Below are 13,836 nucleotides of genomic sequence, written 5' to 3'. Positions count from 1 at the left end.
TCCCACCTGTGCTGTATAATACAGCTGTCTAAAGCTGCTCGTTTGGTTTCTTCACATTGCCTTTCTTTCCGAAGTGGTCCGAAGTTTTAACCACATGTTCCCGACACATTCTGTGCTCCTTGGACTTCAGGATGACTAAAGCTTTGCATTTCAAAGTCAAAACAAAAATCCTCGTTTAAAAAGTAATTCCAGGGCTTCCCTGGTGGCACAGTGGTTGAGAGTCTGCCTGCTAATGCAGGGGACACGGGTTCGAGCCCTGGTCTGGGAAGATCCCACATGCCACGGAGCAGCTGGGCCCGTGAGCCACAACTACTGAGCCTGCGCGTCTGAAGCCTGTGCCCCGCAACGGGAGGGGCCGCGATAGTGAAAGGCCCGCGCACCGCGATGAAGAGTGGCCCCCGCTTGCCGCAACTAGAGAAAGCCCTCACACGAACCGAAGACCCAGCACAGCCCAAAATAAATAAATAAATAAAAATAAAAATAAAATAAAAGTAGCTATAAAAAGTAATTCCAGTTTCACAAGAAAGGTTGATCTTTGAGAGTTCTTTTCAAGACAGGAAATTTTAGCATATAATGGATCAAGTGCCAGTGAAGTCTCTCCCTGCTCAGCCGTGCCCACATTTAATGCTGCTTCCAGATACAGTGCAAACCAGCCGTAACCCCTGGAGACAGAGGAAGGCCTGCGGGATGGCGAGCAGATCCCACCAATGAAGGAACACTGCCTTCTCTAAACTTTTGATTCTTCTGACCCTCTCTGTGTTTAAACACCTTTTCCCAGGCAGACTATTCATTAGATGTTGGAAAAAGCGTAGCCTTATTGTCGACCTCTGCTTTTTTCCCCTGGTCTTCTTCCATCACTTCTGGCTCTGCGTCCTCCTCCAGTGCTGTCACCCTTCCCACTTCTGCTTCACCCCTGATGTTTGTGGGTCATAATCACATTCCCACTCTCAGTCTCCGCTCCTCCAGGTCGCCTGTTTATTTCCTCTAACCCTGCGTCTTAGCCGTACCTGCCATCGTTCTCTTAACTTACGCCAGTTTGTCTCCGCTGTTCTGGTAAAGAGGTGCTCGCTTCACTGAGAGCGTGGAGTGGCCTGGGGGGTCCTCGGGGCAGTGCCTACGCCTGGCCGGCCTGGGGAGACCTGGCGTTGCTTCTGCAGAGACACAAACCTCGAGGACCAGCCAAGCGCATCTCCTCCTCCTCCGCGCCTGGTCAGCTCTTACTGTTTGTCTGTTTGGACTGACCCTCTTTTCTGTCCTCTAACATCTACTGCCAACCCCCCTTTCTACCCAAGCTGAAGGCCATAGCACTCATTCATTCCTCTCTGTGGCCTTTACAGCGCTTTGCATGCAGGACTCAGTATGCTTCTACAGTTTTATTGAGATACAATTCACACATCATACAATCCACCCGTTTACAACGTACAATGTAATAGGTTTATATGTTCTCAGAATTGTGCGACCATTACCACAATCAGCTTTCTAACATTTTCATCATTCCCTCTGATCACCCCATCCCACCCTAGCCCTGGGCAACCACTGATCCACTTTCTAACTCTGGATTTGCCTTGTCTGGACATTTCATAAAAGTAGAATCGTACAGTGTGGTCTTCTGTGACTGGCTTCTCTCAGTCCAGATAACGTGTTCACGGTTCATGTTGTAGCATGTGTCAGAACTGCCTTCCTTTTCATGGGCGAATCAGTCAGTACTTTTTGAGTGAATGTTTTTACATTTCTATTTTTTATATAAATTTATTTTATTTATTTATTTATTTTTGGCTGCGCTGGGTCTTCGTTGCTGCGCGCAGGCTCTTCTCTGGTTGTGGTGAGCGGGGGCTACTCTTCGTTGTGGTGCACGGGCTTCTCGTTGTGGTGCGCGGGCTTCTCGTTGCGGTGGCTTCTCGTTGCAGAGCGCGGGCTCTAGGCGTGTGGGCTCAGTAGTTGTGGCTCGCGGGCTCTAGAGCACAGGCTCAGTAGTTGTGGCGCACAGGCTTAGCTGCTCCGCGGCATGTGGGATCTTCCTGGACTAGGGCTCGAACCTGGACCGTGTCCCCTGCATTGGCAGGTGGATTCTTAACCACTGTGCCACCAGGGAAGTCCCAGTATAATTTTTAAATTTAGATCTTTAGCCAGTTTTAAATTTATGTTTACATATGACATGAGTAGGAATCTAGCCACAACTGGGCCCAGTTTTCTTAATACAATTCATTGATTTCAAATGCATCTTGATCATATTCTAAATCCCACTGATCTAATTTTATCAATACAATGCTCTTCTAATTAGTGTTCTTTTATACTCTTTTATAATCTGGTAGGGCAAGTCCTACATCATTTTTCTTCCTTTAAAATGTTTTCTTGGCTCTTTTTATATATTTACACTTCAGGATAAATTTTAGAATCAGTTACCAAGGTTCAAAAAGAGCCTTTGGGATTTGGTTTGGAAATGTATTTAGAGTATATTTTTAGGTGAAAACAAAATCAGCTTATAAATAATCTATATAATATCATTGCCATTTTGTTTCTAAAATTCCATGTATGTACAATAAAACAAAGTCTTAAGGAATATATGACTATATATAGAAGTGGTTATCTCCTGATGCTAATATTATAGGTGATTTTGGGGGGGGTGCCTTTTTTTTCTAAATTTTCTACAATGCATGTGTAATACTTTTTAAATCAGAAAAATAAAACCCTTGAAAAAATGTTGTCAAACTAAAATATATTCATTAGTAACTTCATGATTATCAACTTAACAGAACCCAAATTAGAATAAAAAATATTTCATGGGCAATAACTACATGACTTGTGAAGATTCCTGGCTCAGAATATAAACCAAAGTTGTCCAGAGAATTCCTGGGAAGGATTAAGGTAAGAAACTGAAGCAGTACAACCTCATAACCTCCTCACTTACGTCAGCTGGTTGAAGAGACCTGAGAGCTGCAGCATTTTCACCGAGCAGTATTTCTGGTTTCCAGCCTGTGCAGCCGTGTTCACAAGGCCCCTTGCCTCTCTGATTTCCCCGTTTCAGAGACTCTTATTCATATGATGCAGCCAGAGCTTGAGGTACATCAAGACTTCGTGTGGTCTGAATCTGGCCCTTGCACGTCCTGGTCTTTTAGCAACATTTAGCAGAAAGAAGATTGCCAAATCTGTTCCCAGCTCTTTGCTATATTGATGTTTGAAAAAGCAGCATAGTCATTCTTGGCTCAGAGCATCTAGATTCTGTCAACAGTGTAATTGAAACTTGGGTTCTTTTTGCATTTTAATCTACATGCTCTTTTCTGGGTAATCTTATCTGTTTAATAAAAACAAGAGTAACAATAATGACAACAACGTCTAACATTTCCCAAGCATTTTCTGTGTGTCTGGCATTGTACTGTACTTTATATGAATATCTCATTAAGTCATTAAAACAACCCTATAAATATTATTGCCTCTTTTTACAGATGAGGAAACTGAGGCTCCGAGGGGTCCAGGTCATACAGACTAATAATTGGCAGAGCTGGCATTGCGTCCCAGGCAGCCTAACTCCAGAGCCTACGTTTTTAACTACACTTTAAACTAAAATTTTTTTAATATATATTTTAGTTTTGGCTGTGTTGGGTCTTCGTTGCTGCGTGTGGGCTTTCTCTAGTTGCGGCGAGCGGGGGCCACTCTTTGTTGCGGTGCGCGGGCTTCTCATTGCGGTGGCTTCTTTTGTTGCAGAGCGCGGGCTCTAGGTGCGTGGGCTTCAGTAACTGTGGCTCATGGGCTTCAGTGGTTGTGGCTCGCGGGCTTAGTTGCTCCGCAGCATGTGGGATCTTCCCGGACCAGGGCTCGAACCAGCGCCACCAGGGAAGCCCCTAAACTCAATTTTTAATTTACTTCCTCTCCTAAAACTGCTCTGCCTCCTGTATTTTCAGTCTCAGTTGTCTGACTCTCTGTTCTCTCTCACGTAACCCTGCCTCCTGCCAATCCTGCTTTTGGAAAATCTCCCACCCACCTGGGCCCCCCACATTCCTGGGCCCACCTTACGTTTAGTCCTGCTTCACTCTCCCCGGGCTCGTGACAGTAACCTCCCTCGACATGTCCCTCCTTCCACTCAGGCTGACGTGCTTTATCTTCCTAGTGTCTTCTGAGAAAATGAAGCTGATCGTGTCCCTGTGCTGTTTTAAAGGTCTCGAACTTGCTGCTGTTGTTGTCGTCCTTGTTGTTTTAACCAGATGAAATCTGAACCCCATAGCTCTGTGTATGCTGTCTGGCCCCAGTCTGTCCCTTCAGCTTCACCTCTGTCGTTCTGCACCCAGCCTCCTGCCTGATGCTTCAGCCACAGGGAAGGCTCACTCTCCCTAGGTCTGCACCAAGCCCCAAGGTGGCTCTGCGCGTCTGCACTTGCTGTTGCTTGACCGCCTCTTCTGTCTCTGACCTCCTGGACACACTCCTGTTCGGGAACATCTCGGACCCCTCCAGGGTGAAGCGGGCATCCTCCTGTCTCCCCCGAAGCGTGTTCAGGCCTCGGTCACGGCCCTTTCCCTGCTGGGTCATAATCATCTGTGCACCTGCAGATCCGTTCATCTTTCAGCACCTAGCACGTAGTAGGCCCTCAGTACATGCTGGTTCGGTGCCTCAAGGAATGTCAGAGAGAGTGTTTAAGACAATAGGGAATATACTTGTCAACAAACAGAGGACTGGCGTGTCTCTCTTTGGCTCAGTCAGCAAGGGAGTGGCACGTGGCCTGTGGGGGAAGCCTCCCTCAGGCAGGGACCAGGGTGCAAGATGAAGATCCTGCCTGGTCACGCGTGTGCCCCTCCCTCTCCTGGGCCTGTGAGTGATGGTGTCGCCCGGTGGGAGGATACTCCCGGAGTGCGAGCCCTGGGGTGCGAGCCCGGCTCTGCAAGTCCCCCTCTCGGGGCCTGGGACCAGTCACTAACATTCGTTTTCAGGGAGAGACATTTGATATTTACTTTTACACTTTCCTGATGGTTAATTTTGACACAGGAAGACTTCACATAGAAACTGCCTCTTTTTTGTCACTTCTCTTTTCTTTTTTAGCTTTATTGAGCTAAAATTGACAAGACGGTAATATATTCAAGGTATACACCCTGATGGTGTGATGTACACAGACATCGTGAAGGGATTCTCCATCCTTTCGGTCGCGTTACTGACACATACGTCATCTCACGATTTCCTTCGTTTCTGTACGAGGACACTTAAGTCCTGCTCTCTCGGCGGATTTCAAGTCTGCAGCACAGTGTTATGCGCTCTAGCCGTTGTGTTGTACCTTAGGCCTCAGACCTCATTCACCTCATAACTGAAAGTGTGTGCCCTTTCACCGCCCGCTGCCACTTCTCACACCCCCAGCCCCTGGCAACTGCTGTTCTACTCTCTGTTTCTCTGAATTTGATTTGACATTTTTTTCCCCATGTGCCACATATAAGTGACACCACGCAGTATGTATCTTTGTCTGTCTGGCTTATTTCACTGAGCGCAATGCCCTCCAGTTTCATCCCCGTTGTTGCAAATGTCATCTCTTTATTGGTGAACAATAATTCTCAACTCAGTGCCAATAGGGTTGTTTTATTTTATCTGAATCCGTCTCTCCTTGCAGCTTCAGAACGAGTTAGAGAAGGGTGAGCGGGACAGCTCAGAGCTACAGGAGTTTGCCAACGCCATCCTGCAGCAGATAGCAGACCACTGCCCCGACATCCTGGAGCAGGTGGTCAGCGCCCTGGAAGAGTCATCGTGACCGTCTCCGTGGGGAGCGGCCAGCCCAGTAGCCCGCTTGATGAGCCCAGGAGCCGAGAAGGAAGAAGTACGAGGAGGGGGCGCTCAGACGGCTCTTGGCAGCAAACACACACTCCAGACTCTGCCCTGTCTTGGTTAGTCCCGCGAGTGTGGCTCCAGCACCGTTTCTGCGTCTGTCTTCCTATCTTCTGCTGTTGTCTCTGCGCTAATTGTCCTGCTGTCCAGGGTGGGTGAGTGGCCGAGCCTCCGTGGAGAGCTGCCATCCAGCCATCAGCAGTGACACCGTGGACGCGGGCGGCTGTGCCCTGACAGAGGGACACGGGGGAGAGCCCTCCTCCCTTCTGTCCGTGGCGTGAGGACTAAGTCTGGACCCTGCAGAGCTCAGCTCACTGAGAGATGCCTTCCCTGCAGACCAGGATGCCGCGTGTTCTAATGTCACAACAGGTGCTTTCTCGTAAAAGGGTAAAAAAGACAAAAAACAATCTCAAAAAGAGTGTTAAAAAAAGAGACGGTGGGGAGAGAGAGCAGGGACAGAGAGCCGACCGACTCTTCTCTTTCCCACCGTCCTGGTTGCTCTCCACGAGGGCCGCCTGTGCGGGACTGCGGGCGGGCTGCGCCGGGGCTCGGAGATCCTGGCCTCTGGGCCTCACTGGTCCCTGCGCTTCTCCTAGCCTCTGGCGCGAGTCCCTCTCGTTGAGGACCTTTGGCTTGGTGTGTCAGATCACATCTGTCACTGACAGAGAAGAGGGCAGTGTGGTCACCCCTGCAGCTCTGCTTCTGTGGAAGGCGACCGGTCCTCAGGGTCAGGCCGGCTTCTCCCAAACCCCTCCCTCGTCAGCAGTCTAGGCCCCAAAGCGTGCTTCTGCCTCGCCCCAGCGCCCGTGCTCCCCGCTCAGCGGCCCAGCCTCCCCCCTTCAGCTTTCCTCCTGGTCCAGAGCTTCTGCTTCGGATGAGTGTTTCTCATCCCACACGCGTTCCTTCCCCCTTTCTTTCATTCGGATAATCGTTATGAAGTGCCTACTGTGTGCAAGTCGCTGTCGGGCACCCATCCTGGAAGAAAGCCTCTCTGCAGGGAGGGAGGGCAGTCGAGGATTCTGTGAGACCCACCTGGTCAAGTCAGAACAGTACAAGGCATACCCTTCCCCTCCCCCATCTTAATAGAAGGTATCTTTTCCAGAAAAAGCTTCCACAAATCAGCATTTCTCGTTATAATGGAATTTATGGGTCGTGGGGGGCAGAGGGCTGAGTCACTTACTCGCCTGCAGGATCCCATCTGGTGACTCGGGATTCGGGGTTTTGTCCCCTGAGAGAGTGGACTGTGTAATGGGCTGCGCAACGGTGGATGGTGTTTTCTCTACACGTCCAGGTGCACCTTGTCGAACTCGGCCAGGTCCATGTTGCAAATCAGAAAATTGACCCCAAAGTTGCAAATCCTGTGGAAGGTATTGACATCTTCCCCGAGCGTAGACAATGGCAGTCTTAAGTATCAGGCACCGAGAAGTAGACCACTTCACCCAGCTCTGTAGCCCTTTGACCACCTCTCTGGCCAGACACCCACCAGACACTCACATCCTGATAAGAGTTGCTGGGCTAGATGGGTCTGTCTTGCGTTCTCTCCTTTCTCCCCCCAAGTTCTCCGATGCTGCCTGTTAGGTCCTCACAGCCGTCAGTCCTGTATCTTCCCGCCAGCAGCCTGTGACTGTGCCATTAACCTACATGGTCGCCTCTCCAGCTGCCCTGACTCCCTGCCGTAAAACAAGCTCTCCCTGTGAGAAGCTGTGCAGTGCTCCTTGTCGAAGGTTTAAATGGACTCTGCTCATAAATTTCTTACTGGGATGCTTTCTGACAGCCAGGCTGGCCGGAGAGGGGGTGCAGCGGAGGTTAGACAGTAAGTGGTGGCCGTTTGTGGTCAGTTACCTCAATCCCGTTTATTTATGGCACGGCCCATAAATCATGTAGGAAGCCCCCAGTATTTTAGGGCTGGAGTCTCGGAATCTCACGCTGTCCACCACAGTGCAAGAGCTGCGGTAGAGCGACACCCTCCCCGGGGCCTCAGCAGACAGGGAGCGGGAGCAGAGGGCCCGTGCAGAGCAGCGGCGGGCCCGGCCGGCTCTCCTCCAGCTGCTCTCCCGGGTCCTGCTGACTCCACGTTACCCGTCAGATGCCATCCCTGCCACCTGCCCTCCTGCCTGCTCTCCTTCCTGTGCTTCCCCTCCAGAGCCTTATGGGATTCCTCTGGGCAAGTGCTTCTGAGAAGAACAGTTTCCGGGCAGACGCCATCTGTCTGTCTCTGAACCACAGCGGGACTCTCCTCGGTGCGTCTTGGGTGGTCATCCTAGCATCTCAAATGGTTCTAGGGGCTGTATGGTCCTGGATGAAAGTCGGCTCTGGCTAAAGTTTAAGAGTGAACAAGGACCTGCCTTTATACCACAGGCAAAGTTAACATAGTTTCTAGCATTTAGAGTGTCTTACTAAGTTTAGGTCATTCCTTGAGCCAACATTTGCTAAATGCGCAATTCCCACCACACGAGATCTGTCGTTCCGTGACCTCTTCTGATATTCGTGGTTTCACAAGTTCATGGAGCTGCTACCGAAGATCTGTAACCTTGAAAACTCACTGCGGGTTACCTGTGATGTTCACCAAACTCCTCCATCCCATTGGCAAGTCTTGTTCCCCTTAGCACCTGAAGCTCTGTACCCAGATCAAAGTCATCATGAAGGGGGAAGCAAGAGGGGGGTGGGTGGCATCCGCCCTGGGGCTCAGGACGGAAGAAGGACGATGCGACCGTCTCCTCTTCCCATGTACCTCCATCCCAGGCACTCACTGAGCTCTTGATGCAGCATCTGGATTGAGATTTGCAAGGACTTGGATACCGTTTGAAATGGAAAAGATTTTAAGTGGGCTTTAACATGTGAAGAAATGTGAATGGGAATCCCCAAATCCATCTCGGCTCTAACCTTGACCGTGTACCTTACCATCTGAAGGCTCCTCTCTTCCTGACACTTGGGCTTTAGAAATACTAGTGAAGCAGACGGGACCCGAGGCACCTCCAGTGTGGATGGCGGCAACGGGGCTCGGCCCTTTGTGTCCATAAGGGTCTGTTGGGTTTTCCGCAGGAGCCACTGGCTCACCCGCTCCTCAGAGGGAGGGGAGAAGAGGAAGTCGTCTCCAAGTTTTGGCCGATGGCTGATGGTCAGGATCGGCGTTGGGATTCGCTGCTGGAGTCCTGCTGTTCCCACCCGCGCGCCCTCCTGTGGAGCCCACTGTGTAAGCACAGGCCCACGGGTGGCCTCGGGGCCTTTGAGGCAAGAGCAGGAGAGGAGGGCGTGGCCATGCAGATGTGGCCCTCGAGTGGTTTTTCCCGAGTCCCCACGGGCCCTGCGTCCCGCCCCCGCAGCTTCATCTCCCACCGCTGGGGGCCCAGGGCTGCAGGAGGAGAGGGGAGGGTGCGGGGGACCGGGCGCGGGGAGGGGGGGGGGGCAGCTGGACCGAGCAGACCTGGGCCCCCGCGCACTGCCGGCCCCGGCTTCTTGGCAGGGACGCACCGTCAAGTGTCTTCAGAGGAATCTGGTGTTTCCCCCACGTGAACTAAGGGACCATTTGGGCAAGAAGAAAACATCCAGGGGAATCCTTCTGAACAAAATGGCTGTCTTACTCTTTTTAAGCAAAACTTTCCAAACTTTTTAGTGTCAAAACTGTAACCAAGTGTCTCCTGGTTTCTTCCAATGTGTTTGGCGAGTGCTGTGACCCTATTGTAGGTATTTCTCCTCCTGACTCTTGGGGGAGAGATGGTTTTAGGGATTGATTTGGGGGAGTGGGTTTTTGTCCCACACCCACCTCCCCTTTTGTTTCTCTGCTTGTCGGTGTTGTCTGTGTGGTTCAGAGAATTGGGGCGGTTACATTGTGTCCATTGTTGAGATTATTAAGATATTACAAAGTAGTTGTAGAACTGAAAAATTAAAGAGCTGTGTTTCAAAAACTCCCACCAATATCACGTTAATAAAGGAATTCAAGCTCTGGGACAGCCAGGCTCCTTCCGTCTCCCCGAGTTGGCTGAGGTGGCAGCTGAGCCGGCCGCTGGGGAAACACGGTGGCCGTGGTCCAGGCAGGCGACCACCCAGGGAAGGAGGCAGCCGCTGAGTTAGGGGAACAGGCTCCTGGGCCCCGGTTTGCCCGTCCATCTTCAGGACCTCTGCGGGAGGTTTCCAGGTCTGTGAGCCCACACTGGCCGCAGCCCCGTGTGCCGGATGCTGTGTGCTCACCTGGGCCTGGCGCTGGACCTCTTCCTGCCCTCTTGGTGCTATATCATCCCGTGGCCCGTCCAAGACGGGCCGAGCCCCGGCCAGCCTGGAGCCTACGATCTGGGTGGGTGAGTCCTCCTCAGAGCCCAGTTCCTCTGGCTTCGGTCCCTGGATCCTTTCCCTGAAAGCTTTTTAGACCCCAGGTCTCCCAGGCCCAGGCCGTCCGTCTGGGCCCTAGCGGTGGCCTGGCCAGGAAGGGAGGCGGCCCCTGCCGAAGCCAGCGAGCCCCCCCCGGGCTGGGGCAGCCCCCCACCCTCCCACAGCAGTATTGTCCTCCACCTCGGCACGGTGGACCCCCGGGGGCGGCCCGGGGCCTTCGAGCCCAGCGGGTGTGCAGCGGGTGGACTCGGGCCTCCTGGGACGGCTCCCCCTGCTCCAGAGGGAGAGCTGCCCTGTGATGAGGCCCCAGGGCGCCGGGCGCTGCCCCCCCGTAGCTTGAGTTCCTTCTGGCAACAGTAGCGGCCGAGGGGTGGGGTCTGTGGGCGCACGCACCACTGCCTTCAGCTGTGCGCCTGCCCCGCCGTGCGGCCGACGCGACCGTGACGTTACGGAGAAACTGAGTTAGAGTCGAATTTGCCTTGATAATTATTGTAAACACTTTGTTCATTTTTTTTCTTTTTTATTCACAAACTAAATCCATCAGGAAATTATAAAGTTATTTAAAAATCATGTGCTGTGTCTTTCTTTGAGCCTCATGCAGTCTGCTCATCCAAGTGGAATGTGTCCTCAGATGCTTGCACAGCAGGAGAGGCCCGCGGTCCCCATGAGGTCAGCCCCACTCGGGGTACCAGGGATGCAGGGGTGCCCGGGTCAGGGGAGGGGGGAAGAGCGGACAGCACCCTGGCCCTGACGTGGAGAAGGGGGCACCCCTCTGGGTGCCCACCTGGACTCCAGCTTGGCAAGCCCCTCATTGTGTTTCACAGTCCGCACACCAAGGCCCAAGCCCCTGTCCCCGTTTCAGCTCTGACGGTTCCAGAGCTTAGAACAAGTGCCCACAGGGCGGGCGCGGCTTCAGAGGGTCTGGTTCAGGGGGTGCTGGAGCTCCCCTGGGGCGTGCGCCCGTGTGTAGACTCAGAGGTGTGAGCTGCGTCAGCCGACAGAAGGCAGGTACCAGGAGTACCAGGCTGCCGAGAGCATCTGCTCAGAAAATCTCCAGCTTTGGCATTTGTCTTGGGCCTGATGCTCAGGGAGAAATTATTGTGGGCACTCTGGTGAGAGTTGGTTTTCTGCTTCGCTTGTTTCTGTGTGTCCCCCACGGCGGGGCTGGCCTGCTCTCGTGCAGGTCCTGCTGCCCCCCTACCCGGGCGTTGGCACTGGGGGCCGAGTGCCACCACCCCGTAGCCCTGCCACGCCCGGCTCTGCCCGGCCTCACCCGCTCCAGCCTGGGACGCAGCGCTGCTCCCAGGGCTGAAGACCCGCTGCTGCCCGTCCTTCCCTTGTAAAGCGGGAACCGTTTCGCTGGCAGGACGTGGATTTTGCCGCACGAAATCACCAGCACGAGCAGATGTGTCCACAGCCAGCCGTCAGGTGGCGGTGGTCGCTGTCCCAGTGTTTTCCATTCATCCTGTCTCACTGCTTGTTGATGCACCCCGTGGTCACCAGCTCAGCTGCAGACAAAGGGATGCAGAGACCCCGAGGTTTAAGGAAAATACGTGAGAGGAGAAGTTTCAGTGGAGAATTCCGTCCATTAACTTGGTTTTTTCTCTGGATCCGGAGAAGATTGCGATTATTTGGAGCATCTCGGGCTGGCCCAAAGACAGGAGCTGGTTAGACCCTGGGGTGAGGGACCATTCTGAGGACGCTGGCTTGAGATCCACACACTTTCCCAGGTGTCCGGGGGGACCCTGGACTCGCAGCCCGGAGCCTCGGCCGCCCTCGACCTCGTCTCCCAGCCTTCTCTAGGTCACAAGCCGTAACGGGGATAATGGATGATCATGTTTCACCTGTTTGAAAGCTGCTTTAAGAGTGTGAAGCATAGACTTGCTTTCTTCACGTCCGCGACTTGCTGTAAGATCACCCAGCCCGTGTGCCGCGGAGGCAGTGACGAGCAAGACGTGGACACGTGGAGACTGGCTGCGAGTCTGTCCAAGCCGGGCGTTGGGCACCCAGCTGCTCACACTGCGTCTACCGTGCGTGTCTTATGAAACATCCACACCCTGCAGCAGTGCTTGCCGAGGATCCCACACGGGCCTCCCCCAAGACCCCCGGCTCCCTCACCCACACTCAGCGGCTCCAGCATCGGGACCGTGGCCTGGGCGCCAGTTCAGGACTCGGCACATCACGTGTTTGTCTCGTGGCGCCTTCGTGGCCGTCGCGTGCGGTAGGTCCTCTTGCCCCATTTCACAGATGAGCCCAGGGCGGCCACACAGCTTTCCCAGGGCCGTGCCCTCGTCCACGGTGGGGCTCTGTCTCCAGAGCTGTGCTCTCCACCCCCCTCAGTGGCCACCTCTCTGGGCGCACGGGGTCCACGGGGGCGGGTTGGGGAGAGCAGGTGGGCAGAGGAGGGCAGGCCGTGCTCTTCACAGGCCTCACGTTTGACCTTAGAAGACAGTTTTGCCAGCAGAGGGGTTCAAGGATGAGGGGGAGGCAGGAAGGGACATGGGCGAGTGGTCTGGTGTCCCCAGGGCAAGGTCACTCGCTCGGCCGGAGGGCTCGGCGGGGCCCAAGGTCAGTGCCCGGAGGCCTGCGATGCCCTGAGAGGAAGGCCTGCTAGAGAGCGTGGCACACGCACCCAAGTGCCCCCTGCAGCCACCGCGGGGAGCTGACCAGGGAAAGGCAGCTGGGTGTCCGGGCTGGGAGGGAGCGGTCCGCCAGCCCGAGGCTGTGGGACGCGCTGGGAGGAGGCTGGGGCCGGTCCCGGTTACACAGCAGGGAGTGAGGGGCCTGGGGGTTGACCCCCGTCGGTGTCCCCAGCCTCCCTCCCTGTTCTCTGGCCCGTGGCCCGTGGCCAGTCCAGGGCTCAGAGCCAGGGAGGGGCTGAGGGTGTGGGGACCCCTCCCCTGGCCGGAGGGTTTGGGGCATCGAGGACAGTGGGGTTCAGAGGGTAGAGGGGAGCCACGCTCTCACCAGCAGGAACCGGGCGGGGGCTCCCCCAGGGGCCTGGGCCCAGCGGGACGCCCCGCCTTCCCGCCGCCATCCACGCGGCGCCTGGCACCCGCTGCCCGTCCTGGGCGTCCCCAGGCTGCCTGTGCCTGGAGGGACGTGCTCCGCGGTCCCGGGAGGGCGAGGACAGCATCCACCCGTGAATTTATTTCTCAGGATTCCCGTCGGGCTTTGGCGGGAAGCTGCGGCATCCCTGCCCGGAGCTTGGGTGGGCAGCGGGCGGCCTCCGAGCACGACGGCAGGGCCTCCACGCCCGGCCAGCTCGAGGAGGAGGGCGGCTGGAGGGCTCGGTCAGGCTCTCCTTGGGTTGTCACCATAGTGTGGACGTCAGGATGAGCCACCTGATGCTTTAGGGGAAAAGAAAACTCGAGAAGCCACTCAGCCTTCCTGTCCGGGGGGCCATCGACGGACCGAGTCTCCAGGCTGCCCGGCCCCTCCCCACGCTTGGCCTCTGCGGGGCCTGTGGAGGTACGGGGAGCAGGACCCCCACCCTGCTGGACGGGCGGGCAACCAGGGCAAAGTAGGGCTTGGCCCGTGGGGCCCTTGGCCATGAGCGGGAAGGCCAGTGGGCCAGGAGTCGGAAGACGGGGGTCCCCGTCCGGTCTGTAGTGCGGGTCGGGTGTGTGGCCCTGGAGAGTCCACCTGGCTTCTCTCACCTTCAGTTTCCTCTTTTTTAAAATAGAAATAAGGATGCCCACTCCCACAGATGGG

At 54.7% G+C, this 13,836-nt stretch overlaps 1 protein-coding gene across 6 annotated transcripts in view; it reads left to right on the top strand.

The window, feature by feature from the left end:
* ERC1 (ELKS/RAB6-interacting/CAST family member 1) overlaps positions 1-13,502 on the top strand; it is a 423,805-nt gene extending 410,303 nt beyond the window's left edge. For 4 of the 6 annotated variants that reach the window (XM_059935032.1, XM_059935033.1, XM_059935034.1 and 1 more), the window contains one exon: positions 5,585-9,158. In XM_059935032.1, coding sequence (XP_059791015.1) covers positions 5,585-5,722 — 138 coding nt within the window. In that variant the 3' untranslated portion in view covers positions 5,723-9,158. Of the gene's footprint in view, positions 1-5,584; positions 9,159-11,488; positions 11,507-13,478 lie in introns of those variants that run through there. The other 2 variants (XR_009505264.1, XR_009505265.1) reach the window with 2 other exon arrangements.
* The last annotated feature ends 334 nt before the right edge of the window (positions 13,503-13,836 follow it).

The sequence above is a fragment of the Balaenoptera ricei genome, chromosome 10 (assembly GCF_028023285.1).
Source record: "Balaenoptera ricei isolate mBalRic1 chromosome 10, mBalRic1.hap2, whole genome shotgun sequence".
Taxonomy (NCBI): domain Eukaryota; kingdom Metazoa; phylum Chordata; class Mammalia; order Artiodactyla; family Balaenopteridae; genus Balaenoptera; species Balaenoptera ricei.
The sequence above is the reverse complement of the archived record's forward strand: the minus strand, read 5'-3'. Positions and strand labels throughout refer to the sequence as shown.